This window comes from Magnolia sinica, chromosome 18, assembly GCF_029962835.1.
Source record: "Magnolia sinica isolate HGM2019 chromosome 18, MsV1, whole genome shotgun sequence".
Lineage (NCBI taxonomy): Eukaryota > Viridiplantae > Streptophyta > Magnoliopsida > Magnoliales > Magnoliaceae > Magnolia > Magnolia sinica.
The window spans coordinates 11,536,186-11,558,865 of record NC_080590.1 but is presented as its reverse complement, the minus strand read 5'-3'; the positions used below and the strand labels follow the sequence as shown (position 1 = coordinate 11,558,865).

General features: G+C 39.3%; 1 protein-coding gene across 1 annotated transcript; it reads right to left on the bottom strand.

Annotated features, from left to right (window-relative positions):
- Nucleotides 1–1,489: 1,489 nt before the first annotated feature.
- On the bottom strand, nucleotides 1,490–3,063 carry LOC131233285 (zinc finger protein ZAT9-like). Its single transcript, XM_058229933.1, has one exon. The coding sequence runs from the start codon at nucleotides 2,802–2,804 to the stop codon at nucleotides 1,803–1,805; it is 1,002 nt and encodes a 333-aa protein (XP_058085916.1). The 5' UTR covers nucleotides 2,805–3,063; the 3' UTR covers nucleotides 1,490–1,802.
- Between the last annotated feature and the right edge of the window lie 19,617 nt (nucleotides 3,064–22,680).

Below are 22,680 nucleotides of genomic sequence, written 5' to 3'. Positions count from 1 at the left end.
GAATAACGCCCGTCCATTTGATAACCACATAGTGTTTGCGGTTAGTGGGACCCACTATTGGAACGGTATGGAATAAGATACATGTATGCCTGCATGTCTATGGATAAATAAGCTCTCCCAGCAGATCAAAAAGCGGAAACCTTCGGGTGGTGTAGCACACAGCATAACTCATGTACAGCAATCTCCCACCGTCCAATTCGTGGTGGGAAGGTCGGCCACCGTCCATGGAAGTGGGGTTTGGTGTCCACTATGTCTACGTGTATGGTGTGGGCCCAACTCAAATTCCATATTTACCCTTTGCTCCCGCATGACAGAATACCTGTAAACGTGGCTCGTGATATTTTGGTAATTGATAGGTCACAAGTGCATCTACGGCAATAAAAGATTTCTAAATCATCTCATAAAGAAGCCAACGCCATTCTAACAACCTCGGGAAAAAAAAAAAAAAAAAACAATTCAAATTACAATTAGAAATTAGAGAAAAATGACTAAAATGCCATCGAATAGCGTAAAGGCATTCACTTCATTTGTTACCATTTGCATAAATGCTACTGAGGGTGAGATAAGAACTCAGAAACCTTTACTAGATACTTTGGCCATTTCAATTTTCAAAGCAACCAAAAGCACAAGGGATCTTCTCACATTGCCAAAATCTACCCTTCCCCGTAAAAATTAAAAAGGCCCGCTTCAAGATAATACATTTAAGCTGATTTTATATACTTCTACCCCCAAGAAATGCTGAAATAGCCCACTGCAAAAATCAACTAGGCCAAATAGACACTTCCCAAGTAAAAAAGTTCACTTCAGATGGCCCATTTTAACTAATTTTACCCCCAAAAAATGTTGAAATAGCCCACTAACAGAGCACTAACTAAATTAAATTACTCCTCCCTATTAAAAAAAACAACACTCAATGTAATTCATTTAAGCTAATTTTACATTTACCCACTCAAAGGATGGTGAAGCAACCTAATTATCATAACACCAATTAATCTAATTAAACAATTCCCCGGTAAAAAGGCCCACTTCAAGAACTTGAAGTAACTGTACTTACTTTAAACCCCCAAAAACTGCTAAAATAGCTCCATTACCAGAATACTATGCTAAATTCCAACTGAAGAAGAAAGACAATAAACAAAAGAGACGAAAAGTGGTATTATACCTAGCGCAGAATTAGGTTCACCAACTGTACAAAAGTAGTAGTATGAGATGTCAACACTCAACAAACTCTACTGCTTGTATATATAAATTTTTATTTAGGAGGATAACTATTACATCTACTCTAACTACTTTTGGTAATACCATACTACAAAGTTGTGCTATGTACTACCAAAAAGTAGAAAAGGTGGGTGTAAATATCAATTCCCATATTTGCATTTTCATATACAGAGACGAAACAGTTAGCTAGAACAGCTGGAAACAGCACCCAGTAGTTCCAGAGCAAGTTCATGTTCTTCTTCATCTCTCTCAAAAAATGCAATAAAAATACTAATATTTAAATATTTCTCATTCCCATTAATTTCCATTAATGCATCCACTAATCAGTTGTTACAGCTAAGTAAACTTAATTAAACATGACAATTTCAAAAAAGAAAAAGAAAAAAAGGATATGAATTACAGTCAGCAAAAAATAAACAAAAAAACATAAAATAAGGAGGAGAAATGTGTAAATACAGAGAAATCATTTCCCCAAATAGCAGAGCTACTGCATACAAGTATCGAAAGAATTTACCTCGAATTCGCATCCGATCGGGTGGATTCTGTGATGAGAATGTAGTCCGATTCCGGTCGGGTCCCGACGACTACTTGGCTGGATCGACGAATTCTGCATCGGAGACTGCTGACAGTTCGACCTGACTGATATCGTCGTCTTCAACTGGTGCTGGGAGATTGAGATCTATCATATTATCGTTGAATTTCGTGGCGGCGGTAGCAGCTGCAGAAGTAGAAGCAGAGAGATGAGATCGCTTGTGGCCGCCCAGCGCCTGACCGGACCCGAAGACTCTGAAGCAAACAGGGCATTGGTGGACTCTCCGATCGTCGGCGCGGCCCGCAGAAACTGTGGCCGATTCCCTTTCTTGAATTCTCATCGCTGAAGTAGCAGGGGGAGTAGCAGCAGTAGTAAAGGCTTTGATCTTCTTGTGGCTGGCCCTATGCCCACCCAAAGCCTGGTAAGAGCGGAACACCTTTTTGCATGTCCCGCACTGGTACTTGCTTCTTCCTTTTGGGTAGAATTTCAGCTCCGGGGCTGAGTAGTCTTCCTCGTCCTCGTCTTCGTCTTCTTCTTCATCTTCTTCTTCCTCCTCCGATTCTGGTAGGGCTTTGATGCTGTCTTTCATCCATATATCCCTCGACAGCATCATCAAACAGAGAGCGACGTCTTCTTCTGTAGTGGTGTCCGAAACAGAGCTGACTGGTTCAAGCTCGAGCTCGGGCTTTGACTCGGCCTGTCTGCGGGTACGCTTGGATCGCCAGCGGGATGGGTGCTTGGAAGACTCGGTCTCGCTTTCTCGATCTTGGACTACAGAGCCGGCGTCGAAGGCAAAGGAGAACTCAGGATCGACGATGCGGAAGCTCTTTTGGGGGTTCTCTCTCAGACCATAGGAGAGAGCTTTGGCTTCTTCAGCTTCATTTCCTTCTTCTTCAGAAGAAGAAGAAGAGGAAGAAGATGAAGGAGAAGGTTGGGATTGGGGTTTTGGAGGAGGAGAAGGAGAGAGGATGGTCATGTGAGAACGCATGTGACCGCCCAACGCTCTGCCATTTGAGAAGGTCTTGGAGCAGAGCTTGCAAGTGCGTTTTTCCATTGGTAGAGAGAGATAGAGAAGGAGAGGGATAGATGATGGTGGGAGTCTCTCTCTCTCTCTCTCTCTCTCTCTCTCTCTTCCTTCCTTTTTCCTTTTTCTTTAGAGAGGAAGAGCTTGGGAAGAAGTATAGAGAGAGTGGGAACTAAAGGAGTAGGTGACAAGCATTCCACCAAAAGACACATGCACCCAAGAAAGAAAAATTAAAAACAGAGAGAGAGAGAGAGAGAGAGAGAGAGAGAGAGAGAGGCTAATGGTGGAGATTTAATTTGGTAGAGAGAGAGGCTAATGGTGGAGATTTAATTTGGTAAATTACATTGAATAAAATCAGCTTATTTTGTCCATCTGAAAGCGTGTATTTGAAGGCTGGAACAGGGACATGCAACATGCAAGGGTCCTTTTTCTTTTATTGTATGGACGACTTTAATACTCTGGAAGTTTGTTATGATGATATACGCATATCCTTGAAATTGATTATATATTGCATACCCGTTTGCATGTAATTCTTCATATCGAGCTATCTAAACGGTTGGTACCAGTTTGGATGTGTGATTAATAAAACATTTTCTTTGTTTTATTATCTGGCTAATCAGATTGTTGGACATTTAATCGACGGTTAAAAATGAAAATATCCAATGGTCCTATTTCAACACGCAAGTGTCCATGAATCAAAGGTTAGGATTCCTCGAATAATGTGGTTTTGTGATTTTGACTTTCCCACAGTGGGACCCACAATCTAGTCGGTCTCATTTGAGTTAATGCATGCTAAGTGTGAAAGTTTTAAGTGCTTGCTTATTAAGCGTGATCGCCTGGCAGAGTATCAAATTAGTTTCCTTTTATTATTTGGGTTTTTATCTTTTTACCCTTTTTTAACTAAAGTGTTTTGTTTGGTGATGAATCCAGGCCGTCCCATTAATGGACCACCTCTTGACTGAGACGTAACCATTAACATTGCCCATTGGTTATTCAAATGTATCAGATCCGCACCCACTTTGGACAGTCGAGAACAATTTAGGATCCATGCTCCCAAAAAAGCCTGCTGATTGAATGGTCAGAAACAGCCAATCGTTGCAATATTTGTTTAGTGGCCCACGCAAGATGTGGAATATTACCTGGTTGGTTTGGATCGATACTTTTTCTTTATCTTATAAGCCATTAGTTTAAAGTCAATAGATTTACTAAATGGCACTGGACGCACACTGGATCGAGCAGTTTATTTTTTTAATACCACGAGCTCCAGCTGAATGTGAAATGCTTTAAGTTTTAGGTCCAGTTTACCACCAACCCTATTGGGTTGATAGATATAGCCCACCTCATGTGTGGACCACCAATCAAAATTGGAGCAACAGATTCTTTCCAACCATTGGATCATTTGCTCTAGACCGGAACTGGCATTGACAATAAAAAGGGTAGTGGATCTGCAGTTACGAACTTTCAACCACTGCAACTTGTGGGTAATGGTTCATTGAAGAGGTGGTCCACTAAATGGACGGCCTGGATCCATGTCAAAAGTGCATATAGCGTGGGCCTATTAGTTTGATACCATTTACTGAAAAGTTACGCAGACGTACAGAGTATCCGGCGTCGACCACTACCCTGCGGAAAGGATATCTCGAGTCAGAATCTTTTAGATCACAGGCCTGAATTAGGTCATTTCGGTCATTTTAAATTCTATAGAGGGTTCTTTTCGAGATTTCGCATTTTTCATTTAAAAAAAAATAAATTCCTGACTGAGAAAAACTTTGATACTCTGACAGAGTGTGATGGATGATACGCAGGCATTTAAAATTGTACACGTGTCATACACGTAATTCTAATTCAACTCCCAAACAATGTTTACTTGCTTCGAAGCATTGTGACCAAATAATGACGCTTGTTTAATTATTTGATTATCAGATTAGTGGAAATTTACTGGACGGTTAATATACAATGGTCTTATTTCCACGAGTTAAAATCTGAGTTTCTTATTTTAACTTAAGGCCCTTACTGGTTTAATTTGAAAAATATATGTGTGTGCCCGTGTATCAACCGTATATGCAATCAGAGTATCAAATAACTCCCTGGCTTGCTTGTTCAAGTAATAAAAGTAAGAATCTATAAATCGGGATTTTTCGGAGTCACATGATACTCAGTCAAGGGATGAGGCTTGATACGCAGGGACTCAAAAACCGTAAATATATCAACGCGTGTTTGACAAATCCAAACTTCTTATCTGTGGAAACTTGTTTTTTGAAGTAGGACTATTTTTAACCGTCCATTAAGTGTCCACCAATCTGACATTCATATAAACGTGTAATTTTTTGTAATGATACATCGAAATTGTAACCCGTATTTTGGACAGTTTAATTTGAATTATATTTTACCATGTATGCAATTTGTAAGTATTATCTAAGTGCCTGCGTATCATCTATCACACTCGCTAGAGTATCAAAATTTTTTCTTCCTTTTGTTTTTTTCTTCATTTGATGCTTTTATTTAATTTAATTTTTATTTCGTATATAACCTTTTCTACCTTTGCTGGACGTATTTATGCCAACTGCAACTGTTGTAAGCTTTTCCGCCAGAGATTGCCGGCAGCTGCTTTTCATTCGTCTAATTTGATATAGAGAGAGTTTATCACCATTTTAAAATGGTGGTGACCATCTACCTTACACGGGGCATAGCTTATTTTTAGTCAAAATGTATGTATATCCAGATCGTCCAAATTGTTTATGATGGATCGTAGCCCAAAAATCATACGTATTGAACAATCCTGACCATCCAGTTGAGGACCAACAGATGGATGGTTGAAAGTAAATTGGCCAGCGTTTCAAATTCAACAAACAGGTGATCTCAAGTGGTATCCCTGTGATTTTCGGGCCATGTGATCATCCCAGGTGGGCCCACCCATAGCAGGTAATGCCTGTTGGATAGCAGGGGTTCGCTGTGGATTGCACATGGCCCAAAAATCACCACCGTCGGATGACCAAAGCCATCTGATCAAGGGCATACAAAATGGATGGTAATCATTACGTTATATAATTTTTATTCCTTTCATATTAATATTTTCTTCGGTGAAAATGAACGGTGTAAATCGAAACTACCCTCCACCGACGGAGGAGTTTTATACGGAGCAAAACGCTCATTAGTCAGGAGTTTGGCCATGGACATAGTCCTCGTGGGGCTTCCTCTTCAATAAGTGCACTTGCATTGCACATGTGTCCTCCGTAAACTGGCGCATGCACACGTGTAAGCCCGTTCATGGCAGCATGCTTCATTCTCTGAGAAAGGGTTCAAATCAATACTGTAAATCCAAGCTTATAACAGTCAAACAAATGAGAAATGAGCTTAGATCTTAATTTGGAACAGTTAGGTTAGATTTTATCTTACCATATTCCCTGGAAGCCAAACGGGCAGTGATTTAGTTAAAGTTAGAATCTCGAAAAGTTAGCCTAATAAACCAGCTTAGCGCTTTAGCTTTAAATGGACATACCACCGAATAGTAGGCTTGATTGGCCTTTGACCTGAACTGCACTAATTGTGATATGTACTCACATACATGCTACATAGAGAGAGAGAGAAAAAAAAAAAAAAACCATTTAAATAACTAGACTATCATATAAAATTAGGTTTTACTTAAACATGGTGAGGTGTAATGCACAATGTGAGAGAGTGAGAGAGAGAGAGAGAGAGAGATTAACTTGTTAGACACGATAGAGGAAAGGAGAAGCGGTCATAAATAGATATTTTCTAGGAAACACATGACTTCAACGGGTAAATTACCTTGTAACACAACCACATGCACCACACATAGAAAGAGATATAAAGAGACCATTTAAATACATCAAACACCCGGGCTTTACTTGGACTGAATTTGAACTCAATTAGGTATAATGTGCAATGCACACACGCACAATGAGAGAGAAATTGATTGGTTAGACGTGATAAAGGAGCCATCTTAAGAAATGACTTCCCTTAAAAGACAGATGCCTTCGCCGTGAGGCAAGGGAGCAACATCACCTAGTCTTGCAGTGCACTCACCCTGGTTACTAAAATGAAATGACCCCATAACAAGGAAGGAGAAGCAGCTATAAAATGATCTTTTTTCATAAGCACATGGCTTCACTCATTAGATTGAAGCCCTTCATGCATAATTTTAATGATTTGATAAGCTAATTGCATGTAAATTTTTATTCCGACAACTCCCATTATATATAGTAGAGATTATGGTAAATGATCAGCGGATAAAGATTGATCATCCGAGAAACGTGTACTTGGGTTCTTAGTAAGTAGTCTTTCTAAAATAAGAATTTAAAATTTACATCATCCAAATTTAGCCGGACTCGTAAATAATTGGGTCGGATTTGGACCCTCTTAACTTAGATTTTATTTGCAATTGGGTCGGGTTTGGACCCTCTTAACTTAGATTCGACTTGTTTTACTTGTCTCGATTTAAAATCAACCAAGACTCAACCCATGTATCAATGGACTGCGTTTGGCCCTAAAATATTAAACTTAATTACTAAATGGGTCCAGCTTGGACCTCCCCTCAACCCAAGCCAACCTGACCCATTTGCATCTCTACACTGCAGGCTGTTAGGTGAACTTGGGTGATTTACATGCTATGTGAATATGTACGCATTATCATTTGATTTTGATTTTGATATATGTACATGTTCAAGTCATGATTTTGATATACATCCATGCTCACATGCAATCCAATAGCCGGCATCGCATTATCATTTACAAATCATGAATGCGAGCTGGCTGAGGTCGAGGATTTTCTTTGCAACAAACTTGCCAACGGTGCAGATGTGCCACATCATAGATTTACTCAGGTGGGCCCAATTTTGAACATGGCATGTCACAAAATTCAGGCCAGTCTATTTATTGGGTGGGCTACGCCATGAGTACTTCATTCATCGTTTCAATAATTTAGGTTTGAGATTGAATTTGTTTGTTACAGTTCATTTAATAAATTTGACCATTCATGGTTTCAGTTGGCAATTTAATTCAACATGGTCAATTTCTCTTTTGATTAAGATGTTCTTAATTTCTGAAATATTAAATAATTTACAAGAAGTAAAGAAAGGATTTTTTCTTGAATTTGCTTGAACCATATTCAAATTAGAGATCGATTCGGTTCAATCCAGAGTACTGAATTGCAGTGTATGAAATGGTGATTTGGGTTGCCTGAAGTGATTCACATTTCGAGTATGGATTTAGCAAATTTGGTGGCTGTAGAGTATATACTCATGTGTTGAATTTAGACCGTTGATCATAATTTGACAAGCCTGCTCCATTATTCTCACAGGTACAGCCTGGCCCACCTTCTCAATAGAATTGCCTGATTTTTAGATGAGACATTTATGATGGCTGAACCTAACTAAATTTATGCCTATGCCACATTTGCCCAATGAAAACCCGCTGTTGTCTCACTTAAGTGATTCTCAATGATGGGTCCATGTAACACCCTGAAATTTAGAGGCCGAGTAGGTACTCGGCTCCTGACTTTTCAGGTGCCACATATGCCCTATTGGGCTTTGGAATTTGGCCTATTTCATTTATTTCATAAGCAGTGGAGGAGTATAGCAGGTCATGCAATATAAATCAGGACCAACAAAATAAAATCAAGTGTAGTTAAATAAAAAAAATCCATGTCCAGACGTGAAGATAATGTAAATAACAGGAGGGACCAGCCCCGCAAACATATCATTCCCAAAATAACTAAACCCTGTCTTGTGCCTCGTGGCCATCCCTATAGCGAACTACGAGGATCCGCCGAAGATCTGAAAGTACGATAGCTTCTTCTCAACATCCACGCTCGCTCCATCAAGTGCGTCAAGCTCTGTGATCATTGCATCTGAGATATGTTCTAGTGGTTGTTTTAAAACATCGTTTCAGAGTGGGAGTGAGTACCTAACTTAGTGGTTCCATTAACAATAAGTTGCGCATATCATTATACACAAGGATAAATTTAGTGAAAAACAATCATTCATAGAATCTTAACCACTCTTGTTAATGAAAATACATATTTTCATGATATGATGCATGCCCTTACTTCCAACACTCTCTCGAGCGACAACGTCTAACGATCGCAATGCCCAACGCTCCCTCAATGCAACCTCGACTACCGAATCGTCAATTCTACTAATGCAATGTGATATGAGATGTTAGCCGAGTTGATTAATTACGTCAATTCATCCAGCAGTTTGGAAAAACTGGGACATCTTGAAAGATCAATGCCCCATCCCGATCATGCGGCCCTGGCGGCCGTGGCAGTATTGCTTTCGCGATCCTTATCCCGTTTTGGGTTCGTCACTCCCAATATTAAAATCATACGAAGATAATTTTGAGAAAGAGTCCTTACTTGCGGTCACTTTGGGGAGGCTCGTCACCTCAGCATAGGCCGATAAATCTGACATAGCGTCTCATACCACCACACCCAACTCTCAAGACTTGTGTGCTGCAACCAGCGGTTTGTCAGTGAGCGCAAATGGATGCAGGGTGTCTCGGGTTCAAGCAGACATGAACATACATAGTTAACGAACATGGATGGTCGGTTGGTGGGCTAATTCGTCCCAAATAGATGAACTACGAATTATATGGCTTGGGAGCGATGTCCTGTGTAGTCTGACTACAATCGACAATCGGCAATTTGACTAATTGGGCCAAATTTGCTCGTGGGCGGCCCTACCAGAGGGGCTGCCCATATGGGTTCTAAAATTTGCTGGCCGATCCGAAAAGGGGGCAATTTAATAGTGAATTAATTTAAAGTAGAAGTCGACCTACTTCTAGTTGTGAGAGAAATAGGCATGCATAATGATAATATACAACCATAATCAGCACAAGGAGTCATGGGTTCACAATATCCAGAGTAATTCTAGATAACATGCACGCAAATCCTAAGTTGCTTAAAATCTTAGGAGAATTGAGTAAAAGACTAATTTCAGAGAAAATTAGATATGTATGGGGTGATTTTAACAATTAATCTACACAATTCACGCATATGGGGGACATGCAGCAGGATTCTTCCTATTTAATTCAAAATTTTGGAGATATCTTGCTTAGGATTTCTTAATTGACAGAAAAATCAGACAATGCAAACATTGGGGTGGTTGGGGACTCACATTTCTTCCATATTTAGAAATTATCCAAGACCAAACTTCAATTCTATAATTATATTCCATGCAAGTAACATGTAAAGCAAATTAACAACCACAATCACTAAAATTCGTCCTAGGTTTGATAAACGGCCACCTAAGGGTAATGGTCCGCACCTAGGGTTGGTTAAAGGCTTGTGGAGTTACTCTAACGGTGTCAGGTCTAGGAAATGATGCGCCGGGGCCCTGTGCCAACTGAATTTGCATATCAGGACACATGCAAGTGGTCTAACATACAAAAATCTAAGGAGAGTTTGAGTGATTACCTTCCAATTAGCAACAATCCACTTTTGTGGCGGTGGAGTCGCGATTTCCAACGAGTGATTGTGGTAGGAGAGGAAGATCTCTCAAATCCAGCTCCCCTTCCACACTCCACACTCTCCTCTCTCTCCCTCTCTTTGCTGAAAATTTTGTGTGGGAGTGAGGGAGAGAGAGAGAGAGGGTTTAAGGCTTATATAGCCTGAGTTTTTGCCCAAATAGCCCTGGGCTGACAAATCTCATTACATGTGACCCTGTGGGGCTCACTTATGGTCTTTGGAGCTGTCCTAGTGGCCCCCTGGCCCATCCACGCCATGGGATAGGTGTCCCATGATCTAATGAGAGGTTGTTCAAAATTTGATGGCAAACGAATGCGGAAATTGATCGCAAGGGTCCGATTTGCGATCAACGATCACTGTCTTTTTATTAAGGGTCTGATTTGGTGGGTGAAGGCAGGGAAATATCTATAATCTTAGGTGCAAGTTTGGATGAAATATAACGGTTGGAACGTCAAAATTTCTTATCCTAAGTGGTGGGGCTTATTATTTTAAATTTCAGATTTTTAGGCTATTGATTTAGAGAGTTGCATCTCATAAGTGCTAGCTGGATGGTGCCAATTGTTTATTTCAAGGCGTCGTTCGAGTCCATTGTCTGCGATGGACCACAAGCCCAGTGAGGTTCACAGCTTCCCATGGTATCGGATTTATTGGCCCCTTTTTGGGCATTGCATGGCCCGTACAAACTGTCGTCAAGTATTATTAGGCAGACTGACTATATGGCCCACGCTTGACCTGAACATGTTCATACCGTCTTGATTTGTTCTAATTCATTGGTCGTGGGCCCTGCACGTGGGACCGTCTAATGCGGTCCTACGACAATCGCTAGTCGACGCCTTAGGATACAACTCTGATTGGCCTGGGTGTTACAGTCCATTTATGTCCTGCAGCATATGCAATGCATTTACGAAATGGTTTGCAGGACTTGGGTGAGAGGAGAAAAAAAAACATGACGCGTGGAAGGATGTAATGAGGTCGATTATTGTCTTCCTCAAGGAATAATTATTTCGAATACACGGAGCTCTCTGAACTCCTCACAGAGTTTCCTAAGTTTACGAGGGATAAAATTAGAAATAATTTCTAATAAATTAATTGATGATTTTAAAAATTGAAATTACAATCCTTTAAATAATGACATCAAACATAAGATGGAGTTCTAAACTCAAAACTCCTTTAAAACGTAGCTTACTATAAATAGTAAACTTACTATTTATACACGATCACCATTCCTACTAGACGTAATGGTTTTCGGACACAACTAATAAGTGTCCGATTTAGCCTAACCATATTGTTCTCTAACTTTTCTAAGCCCTTTTCATGTTGGGCAAGACTCTTATAATTCACGGGATCAAAAGTTATACTCAAACTAAAACTTACTATTTATGGTAGAAATGAAAATAAAATGAACTTTTGATAGTTGATATGATGGAATTTTCCAAATCCGGTGTGGGCAACCCAACATAACAGGGTTAATTGGCTAAAGTAGCTTCTCTTACCCCAAAATCATATATGATATGTCAAAAAACTCATCCCAGTTTGCAGGATACGACTATTTTAAGGTTTCGATGGTTTGGATCATTTCTGCCTCCGATCAGGCCTTCACTAGTCCATCCTTGCCTTGAAACTATCCGTAACCTGCTCTACATCAAAACATGTCTCTTTTATAGTGGAAGTTTAGTACAATACATCTTTATATATAATTATATGATATACACATTATAAGGTTATAATGTTCGTTATGAGACCATTGAGACCATGACCAGCAATCTAAATTGTTTATATGAGGGTCTATTTGGATTGAGGATTACAATGTTAATATGTCATAGAAAAGTGTCATCATTATAATTTTTATACTACAAAATTATGCATAGCAATTGTTGGTCCACTGGAGATAGTTTTAAGAGAAAAAATTTGTAATCATTGAACTTTTCAATTGCATTATTGTGGATGCAAAAAATACTCATACTATGAGCACGGTGTAATAGTGATGAGGTAGGTTTTGCCATTATCGTCTAGCGGTATAAGGCATCTGTCTTTGAAGGAGGCAGCCAAGATTTTATACCTTTGTCAGAACAAGCATTAAAAATAAAAATAAAAAAATGAAACATAAATCATGAATTAACTTAGCCCTCGATCGCAGGGGCTTGTTTAAGAATCAGAAAGAGGAATTTCATAAAATTATCATGGAAAGTTCATATTTCATTCAAGCTAGCTTTATCATCGAATTAGAATCCAATATCATCTATTCTTCCTCCTGTCTTGGTCGCATCTCCCTCCTGAATGTTCAGGGATTAGGAGTGAAACAACCCGATTGCTAAATAAAGTTGACTTGTTGAGTGATAAGCTTGGAGTCACCATAACTGCTAGAATTGACTATTATCAAAGATGGACAAGTAAAAGAGAGGGAAATCTTAATCCCAAATAAGCATATTATAACTTGTTTGAATCCTTGAATGCTACCATAACGTGGTAGAAAACTCACGTCATTACACCTTATCACTGATTGAATATAACCACTATCAAATCATCGTAATCCTTCACAATTACTAGAGAGTTGAAGAGGTGAAAGTGTGTTGACATGCTATAGTTCCATGGCCCCTACCATGATGCATGTGTTATATCAACAACACCATCCATTCATCTTGCGAGATCATTTTAAGGAATGGGATATACAAAAAAGGCAGATCCAAAGTTGGAAATATCTTGGCAAGCATCATTGTCCCATTCCTTTTCGTGGTGTGGTCTACTTGAACTTTGAATCTTCTTTATTTTTTTGAGATCATGCCCTAAATGATATTGCAAAATGGATGGATGGTGTGAATTGAACACGTACAATAGATTACAACCATGTGTTTTACTATATTAATTTTGCCACCCCAAAACCAAATACAACAATGGTTATTTTCAAGAGACAAATAAAAAAATTTGTAATTATTATACTTGTTCATAACGGCTGACATATTTTTCCTTTATCCAAATAGGCTTAATAGATAAAGTTTGTCATCGTAATTTTTGGCGTTGGTATAGGATACATTGGGTCCTATAAGTTCATTCTAAAACCATGATCAGTAATTCAATGGGTTTACTGACGAGCCTTGCTGTGTTAGGGTATGTATAACTAAAATAAAAGAAAATCCTAGAGTAGAATATTTCAGCAATTTGTTCATTCATTTGACTATTTTCTTTTGAATATCAACCATTGTTTCATGGCTGTTGGTTAATGATTTAGGATCGTTCAATCTTCAAGCTTTTAAAGGTGGCCACCCTCTGCTCTCTATATCTGTCAGATCAACGGTTTAGTTCAACAAACATGACTCAGATCCAATGGCTATTGTGCCGACATATCCTACGACAGTACATATGGACGAATTTTTAGAAATCTTGACGAAGAGTTTACCTCACGGACGGTTCACCTACAGCCCGAATGCGCCAACGAGAGTTGGTGAAATCCACGAAGAGCTATTTGATGCTCTGCTATATTTTCATTGTTCATACGCATGGACTTGGACCTGTACACGTCACACCCTGCTTAATTCAAATTAAACCTGACATTTCGTGGGGCCTACTATATACACGAAATGGCCCTAAAATTAGTTTGACTGCATCATCCTTGTCATCAATGAAACAATTTATTATTATTTATTTATTTATTTTTTTTGTAAATTCAGATTTCAAAACACTGACTAATTTTCATCCTAGCCATTCATTGGCTGTCCATCAATCCATCAAAATTAGAGTATCATTTCAGTGCAATATTAAATATATATTTTTATCTATCTAAGGTGGGACCCACGACTCTAGCAACATGTATAACTTGTGAGTTCATGTGTGTGAACCATCCCACGCTGTCAGAGTATCAATGCCATTTCGGTACGCATATCCTGCCCGTTGCGACATTTGCACAACGTACAGGCACGAATGCAGGATGTGCGTGCATTGTTCATGTGTCTGCGTACACACGTGTCAGATCCTTCGCGATTAGAGGGCTTGCATGCATTTTCAGTATTCATGCATCTTCTTTTCTAGGTGCGCAGGTATTCCCGCATCTTCACATCCACGTTCCATGCATGCGCATGAAAATCCATACACGCGACCCCTTATGGGCTTGGGTTTGGGTGGACGACGTCCTGGGCCCATCTTATCCAAAGAGAGATTACACGGAGGAAGAAACTTTTATACTCTGGCTGAGAGTGATGGATGATACACAGGCACTCAGAAATTATTAGAAATTGTATAATTTGACGTAGGTAATTCAAATTAAACTGTCCAAATTGCGGGTCCCGATTTAAATGTATGGTAAACCAAAAATTACACTTGTTTGACTATCAGACAATCAGATTGGTGGAAAATAATTGGACGCTTACAATGAAAATATCTAACGGTCCTATTTTGACAAATAAACGTCCCTGAATCAACGGTTAGGATTGTCCAACCATTCTGATTTTGGGATGTGAGCTGCTCACACCAGGACCCATAATTTAGTCAGTTTAATTTGTATAATATGTAGAATGTGGAATTTCTAAGTGCCTGCTTATCAAGTGTCATGTTCTGCCAGAGTACCAAACAGTTCCCTTAAAACGTACGATGTGAAGCGGATCCCGAGGCTTTAATGCTTCAACCGTACATCGGACCTTTAATTTTCTTAGTAGTTAGGCCCACGGTCGGTAATCCAGACCATTTGTCTGTCGCATTTCAACGCGGATGGGCCATCCGCCAAGATTAGCATATCCTAGCCGTTACAAATTGAACTTTTTATAGTTGAATGTTCAGACCTTCTTTATTTTACTTGAAACCGTCAATTTTTAGGACAAAAATAGAAAGTGTAGGATGATCATATCGAGTATATATTGAACAGATGGTTTATCCAAGGTAGGCTGTAGTTGGCCATCAGGCCAATGGTCTGGATTTATAAAATATTGGCTTCATTTGTCAATAAGGAGACCCGAGCATACTGTGAAAATGCTCGAGAATCCTATGACTCTTCAGGAGATGGTATCTTACATTTCATGGAACTGATTTTGACACCCCACATTTTGCATTTTTAGGAATAATATCAGACGTTTATGCACTATTCCGACTACCAAACGGATGGGTCCCTTGGGAACATGATGACTCCTGTGTTAGTTTTCCACCATTTAACAAAATTCTATTGACTTTTCAAACATGTGTATAACATGAATGTACGACAGTACAGACCGTCCAAAACGCTGAGAAGCTGTGGGGGGAGCATAACTGAAAACTGCAGTGAGAAGATAAGATTGACCATCTGACTTTTCCGTTTGAATTTGGACCAATAACTATTTTAATTTTAGCTATCCATTTGAGAGCAGCTAATTGGATGGTTAAGATTGATTGATCAGTGTGATTTTAGATATATCTTTCACTGACATTGTCACCCTACAATGTAGATGGTCAGGATAGCTGTACAGCAGTGCTGCATGTTTAGGAGGACGAGCTACAACCATTTAAAAACTGATGCAAAGCTAGCATAGGGATATTAGGTCTGGAATGATAGATCATCGATTGCGTCTTCGTTTGCAGGAGCCGCAAACCTCTGCACGCTCAGACTTACACGTGTACTAACATAAACAATCCACATCTGTGAGAAATCTTAGCCCTTCATAAGTTTGGGCCTTAAAAAAATGGCATGAAGGTGAAATCAGGTATATCCATTGTCTACGGGCCCATTTATACGATAACTATTAAGTGATTCAAATAATTTCCAACGGTCGAAATTCATTGGACACATGTGGGTCCATCTTCCACAACTCTTAGATGTCCTTAAAAAAGTGGAAAGTGACACGTGTGCCGTGTTTAGACGAAGTTGCATCTGGCACGCATCCAAATCGCTTACAGTGTTGATGGTAGAAATGGAATTAAACAGAGTAGAAAAAACTTTGATACTTGCACATTTCAATTAATTAAAATAAAACTGTCCAAATTATGTGAATCGGTTTAGATGTATAATGAACCAAAATTCATGGTTATTTGATTATTTGTATATCAGTTATATTAAATTAGTGGGCATTTATTGGACGGTATAAGTTAGAATATCCAACAGTCCTATTTCAACGAACATGTGTCAATGAATCAGATCATAGGATTGTGCAACCAATCTAGTTTTCGAACTTCAACTTATCGGGATTAGCCTCCACAGGTTGGTCGTTTTTATATGAACAAATGTATGCTACGTTTAGTATTTCTAGGTGCCTGCGTATCAATCTCCAAAGCAGCCTGAGTATCAAAATAACTCTCCTAAGCATTGCATCTCCGATTCTCCATCACGGGAGCGGATTGTAAGGCCCTCGCTGCCAGACACACCTTGATGTATTCTTATATATTTATCCCGTTCATCCATTTTTCAAAATCAATTTAGGATATGAAACCCAAAAATGAAGAAGATCCAACTCTCAAGTGAATCATAATACAGGAGACAGTGGCTATTTAATTCCTTACCATTAAAAACTACAATGGCTGACTGTAATGATTTTGTAATATTATTTTCCATTCAGCTCGTTTATGAGGTCACATAAGTCTAAAGTTGTATATGAGTCAGTTAGCTTGGTTAGCTTTCATGACTCAACTTGAAAAATCTCAACTCACCGTGACTCTAAAATAGATTTGGATCGAGTCCAGCTAGTTTTTTAAGCTTGGAAAATTTTTTAAACAGAGTTTAAACTTGTCCAAGCTCAACTTGACCTGGCTAGAACCCCAATTTGAATTAGTTCGGATTGAGCTGGCATGGTAACTTAGTTATTGTGATTTTAATGCTGCTCATGAAGTGTTTAATGAAATGCTTTAAGGGAATGCTGTTTTTTGAATTGCTTTACCATTAAGGTAATCTCGAAACAGATATTAAAAGGAAAGTTGAAGAAACAAATTTTCATAAATTTTTTTTTTACATATCTTGCCCTCCAATCTTGTTCTTCGGGTTACTAGTTGAGTGTTCAATGAAATGACTGTAGAACACTTTTACTGATTTATATTTGAAATCTAAAAAATTGAAGATACAATTTATATATTTAAGAAAATGTTGCACGGACTCGAATTCAGCTGGCTGACTAAAATAAGTGAAACTGACCTATCAAGCTGGAGGACTAATCCAAGTCGAGCTCAACTTGGAATTAGCTGCTCGCTGCTCTGACCCGGACTTAGTTCAACTCATATACAACTCTACTTTATCCTATCGGAGGGGAAAAAAATAAATAAATATTAACTTGATCCATAACTTTTGTGGCCCATTAGTTGTAAATCACCACTAATTTCTATGGTATGGTTTACCTGAGAAATATATTTGCTTAATTTTCTGGCATTATTCCCTGGAAAGATACGGAGAAACAGATAGACGGTGTGGATATAGATTACATACATCATGTAATAGCCCACGCCTCACATTATATGATATTATCCGCTCTGAGCATAAACTGCGCAATTTTGTTCTTGGAAAACTCTCCCAAAAGGCCCCATTAAGTATAAGGTGATAACTCCACATATAACTACTATTACTTCATACGACACTTCCGATTTGGGACAAAATTTCACTTTTACTGTGTGTACAGTAACCTGCCAGGACAGTAGCCTGCCAGCTACACAGTAGTCTGCCAACTATCTTGGAGCCCGCCCACGTGTGCTCGCCCACATGTGACCACAGTGACGGGGTGTCACACATCAAGGTGTGCTCCATGGTAATGGCCGCACCGTTTTGGGTGAGGCCGGGCCGTACCTAATCCGCTCCCATCCATCATTTACATGGCAAGGAAATGTGGGGTAGGAAATGGTACCATCCATCTAGCTAGTCGTACTGTGGATGATCCATGGGTCAGGAAGACCTGCTGATCGTAGAGATAACTTTTCTGTGTTTCTCGCTGCCGAATGTTGTCCATTAATGATATTTGTTACCTATCATTGGTTTGATGGGTTTTAGCGCGCAGTTGGTGTAATTATCCATCCATGATAATTTCCGTTAGCTGGACGGACCAGATTCATGGAAACCCCTGCCACATTTATGTCAGAGAGGATGCTGTACCATGTTCGAATACAATCTTCTCTACCGAATCAGGCTCCAAAATATCTAGGCATATTTACTGTACTGGAGTAACGTAATAAGATACCTCCTCCATGCATGAAAATCACCACCATTATTTATAAATAAAATGACATAAATGCCCCTAAATATTAGTAGTTCGAGGGTATTCACACGGCCAATGAGATAACGAATTCAATTCATTGGCAAAATTGTAATTTCAATTAATCTCATGGATTAGTGGGTTTTTTTTTTTTTTTTAAGTGCAGGAAGTTGGATCCAGTGCACTTTGTACTCACCTTGGGAGATGGTGCCACCTTTATAACTCACAATGTTGTGCATATGGTCGATAAATCCAGGCCCTCCAATTGATGGGCCACATCGTAGATAGGTCAATCTATAGAATTAAGTACCAATAGGCTGTTTTAACCATTCTATCTTATAGAATTTCGTTTTTCTTGATGGTCACCCTCAAATTTTTTTGGCTGTCCAAAACTGCTGATGTTCTATAAACATTTAATCTCTGACTATGGCCATGATCCTAACCGTTTGATGAATCGATTCTTTTGTAGAATGGTCTACAACCTTTGTGGATGGTCCCAATGTGCACTATGGACCTGTTGATTAGGATCATGTGACCTATTCGAGCTCTAAGTCACAATTGAACGGTCTAGATCGGTGGATATATACACCTATTGCAGATAGAGCAACACGTGCATTTGAATTTCTCTGCGAAAGAGTGTTTAGGTCAGTTTAGCAACAAGACGGAGGATATACTTTTGTTTCACACAAAACCAGTGACAATTTTTCTAGAATTTTCCCGATTAGGATTTGTGAAAAAGTCGGATGGAAGCGCGTGGGGCCGCAACAGTGAGATTCTCACAGGGAACCAATCCCGACAGTTGAAGTCTATTTCAACGGTCTAGATATATCAAAGATGCTTTTCTTTACTGTTTCTTTTTGTTTTTTCAGGACATACGGAGACGATACATCTCCAAGTGGTCCACGGATTTCCTCTAGAGCCTTTCGCAGTAATTCGCAGTAAGTTCCTGCGCTGGAACCTAAGTGGGGCCACCGTGATGTTTGTGAGAAATCCACCCCGTCCATCCATTTTTTAAAGATCATTTAAAGACACAAGGACAAAGATGATCTGGATGTAATACTCAAGTGGGCCGAAAACGTGAGGATTGAACGTGTACAGTTGAAATATTCGTGGAGCCATGGAAGTTTTGAATCAGGCTAATATTTATGTTTTCTGTTCATCTCAGTAGGAATGACGTTATAAACGGTATTGTGGCATGTAAACATCACTGTTGACCCAAGGTCGTTTCAACGGTAGGAATTTTCCTACCCTCCTTTTCCTTTAGTGCGGCTCACTTGAGTCCTCTATCCTATTCAAGTTTGGTCACAGGTCACGGGGTGGATTTCTCACAAACATCACGTTGGCCCACTTAGGTTTCCAACGCAGGCGTCCAACCAGGGGATATCTCTCTGCTACCTCGGCTAATGAGCCGGAGACTCGCAGTAAGCCATTTCTCTTTAAAAGCAGCGCGATTTCACTTTGCGAGTTGCACTCGCATCCGACGTGGAGAGAAGCATGCGTGTACTATTAGAACGGGAAACGGATTGGCTACTCCCCCTGCCACGAGCCCTTGGCTGGTGGGTGCTCCGTGGGCCCATCATGATGTATGTGTTTCACCCATGCCATCCATCTATTTTTATAAATCATTTTATGGTTTAACAAAAAAACGAGTTATATCTCAATATCAAGTGAACCACATTAAAGGAAAAGGTATTGAATAAACGTTGACCATTAAAAACGTTTTGAGGGCCATAAAAGTTTTGGATCAAGCTGATATTTATTTTTTCCCTTCATCTGGGTCTTTATGTCCTAATAAACACGGATTGGATGTCAAATAAACAGTATAATAGGCCTTAGGAGGATTATAATCATGGATTTCCAATCATTATTGTTTTCCTGTAGTGTGGTCTACCTAAGACTTAATCCCTATAATGTTTTGTATCAATCAAAATGAATGAATAGAATGGATGAAACACATACATCATGGTGGGGCCCACAGAGCACCGACCACCACTCCGGGGCTGGTGTCAGGGGGAGTAGCCAATCCGTCTCCAGAAGAACGGAGCCACTGGTCAGGCTATGCCAGATGTAGTCATGTAGACGCTATATTTGATAAACAAGGCCCGTATTATCGGGACGCGGATTGCATACTACCCGCGCTCGTCCCTAGCTCCGAACGGGCAGTTCTGTGGGCGGGCCACCGTGATTTGGCTGTACATCCAAACCGTCTATCCCGATTATTTTAAGGCATCAAATCAAAAATAGACAGATCCAACTATCAAATGGACCACACCAAATAATAAGCTTGAGCCCAAAAACCAAGAATATACAATGTTCAAATGGATCACACTACAGGAAAATTTCTTGAGGGCCACAGAAGTTTTGGATCAAGCTTATATTTGTTTTTTCCCTTCATCCATTTGTTTATGATCTCATGAACAGTTTGGATGATAAATAAACAACAATGTGGCGCCTAGCAAGGTTTCAACGGTGGAAATCATTATCCCTACTGTTTCCTGTGGCATAATCCACTTGGTCTTTGGATATGCTTCAATTTTGGGCTCAGCTTCTTAAATTAGATGGAAAAACGGATGGACGGTGTGGATAGACTACATGCATTCAAGGTGGGCTCAACTGAGTTACTCAGTTCGAAAAGAGCGTATTCTACTGAGTAACTTAGTACGCAATCCGATTTCCGTATTATCGTCCGGTCGCAACCCCCGTACAGAACAAATGAACGGTTTACCGAAATTTTCAAACTGTGCTGCTTGTGGACGACATTCACATGATGATCATTTTTGGCTGAGGTTGGATGGGAAGCGGATTCCGTACTGAGTAAACTCTGTGGGGCCCAATGTCATTTATGTATTTTACCATGTAATTTTAGGCCACAGCCAAAACTAAAGCATATCCAAAACTCAAGCAGACCAACCACAGTAAATAGTGTAAATTAAATGTCTAGCATTATCATTGAAAAACTCTCAGGGCTACAGAAGTCTTGGATAAATTTGAGATTTGTGTTTTCTGTTATTTATTTTTGTGTGATCTAGTGAACAAGTTGGATAACAATTAAATATCACCATCCACCTTAGGAAGGTTTCAACGGTGGCATTTATTATTCCCCGTATGGGTGGTCCACTTAAGATTTGGATATGTTTTAATTTTGGGTTCAACCCTTAAAATGTGCCACAAAAATGGGTGGATGATAAGGATAAAACGTATACATTCATAGTTGGTCCAAGAGAGTTGATGTGTGGAGTTTACTGTGAGGGATGACTTGACTCGTATGGCCCTATGTACAAAAGATCCCCAATATTAGAAGATCCATGCCATAAAATATTTGGGCCATTGATTAGTTGGATATGAGCAGTTCCCGTATTATCTCAAGTGTTGTTTGGTAAACTAAAAAATAAGGTGATAATAGAAATTTTTAAGTGCTGAATTTTAGCATTTGTAAGTACTAAAAATTTTATTTAGTAATTCGTTAGAAAAATTACTAATATATTAAAATAAGTATTTTTTTTCATAAAAACTTATTTGTAAACTCAAATTAAAAAATATTTGAAAATTAACAATTTTTCATATTTGTCCATGTTATCTTAACTTTTATATTTTGTAGAGTGCAACTAAGATAAATACTATTATCTATAAATCTCCATTGATTAGAAGATTGGTGCCCACCATGATGTTTATTTGCCATTCAACTTGTTCATGAGGTGATGCATATTTGGATGACTTAGATACAAAACATCTATGTACCTAAAAAAGTTTTCAATGAAGGCATTCAATTCCATTGCTTTTTTGTGATGTGGTCCACTTAAGCTTTGAATTTACCTCATTTTTAGGTTCATGCCCTAAAATGATTTGACAAAATAGATGGACAAAATGGATATAAGACATCCATCATGTTGGGCCTATAAAACCTTGCAACATCACCATGCTATCACAGTGTTGTGTTATACACAATACAATGTACGCTATTGCCTCTGCAAGCCTTTGCAGAGCTTCCTACTATGGGAAGCTAGGTGAGGCCCATCATAAACTCCACTTTGTCCCTCCATATTGGCATTTCATTTTAGGGCATGGCTCAGAAAATGTGGTAGATTCAGAACTCAAATGAGCCACACAGTATGAAAAAGTGGGTAGGGGAATGCAAAGCGTTGCAAGCTTTTTGTTTTTTGGGTTAACTTGTTAGTACACACTCATGTCAGTGCACACACTCCATGTTAGCCACCCCCGCAAGGGATCGATGCCAAGGCCTCAAGTGTTGAAACGAGGTATGTCCACTCAGTCTGCCAGTTGAGCTATGGATCTAGGT

What these genes read in the sequence shown, in the direction of transcription:
- LOC131233285 (XM_058229933.1), bottom strand. Translation starts at nt 2,804, where the DNA reads ATGGAAAAACGCACTTGCAAGCTCTGCTCCAAGACCTTCTCAAATGGC.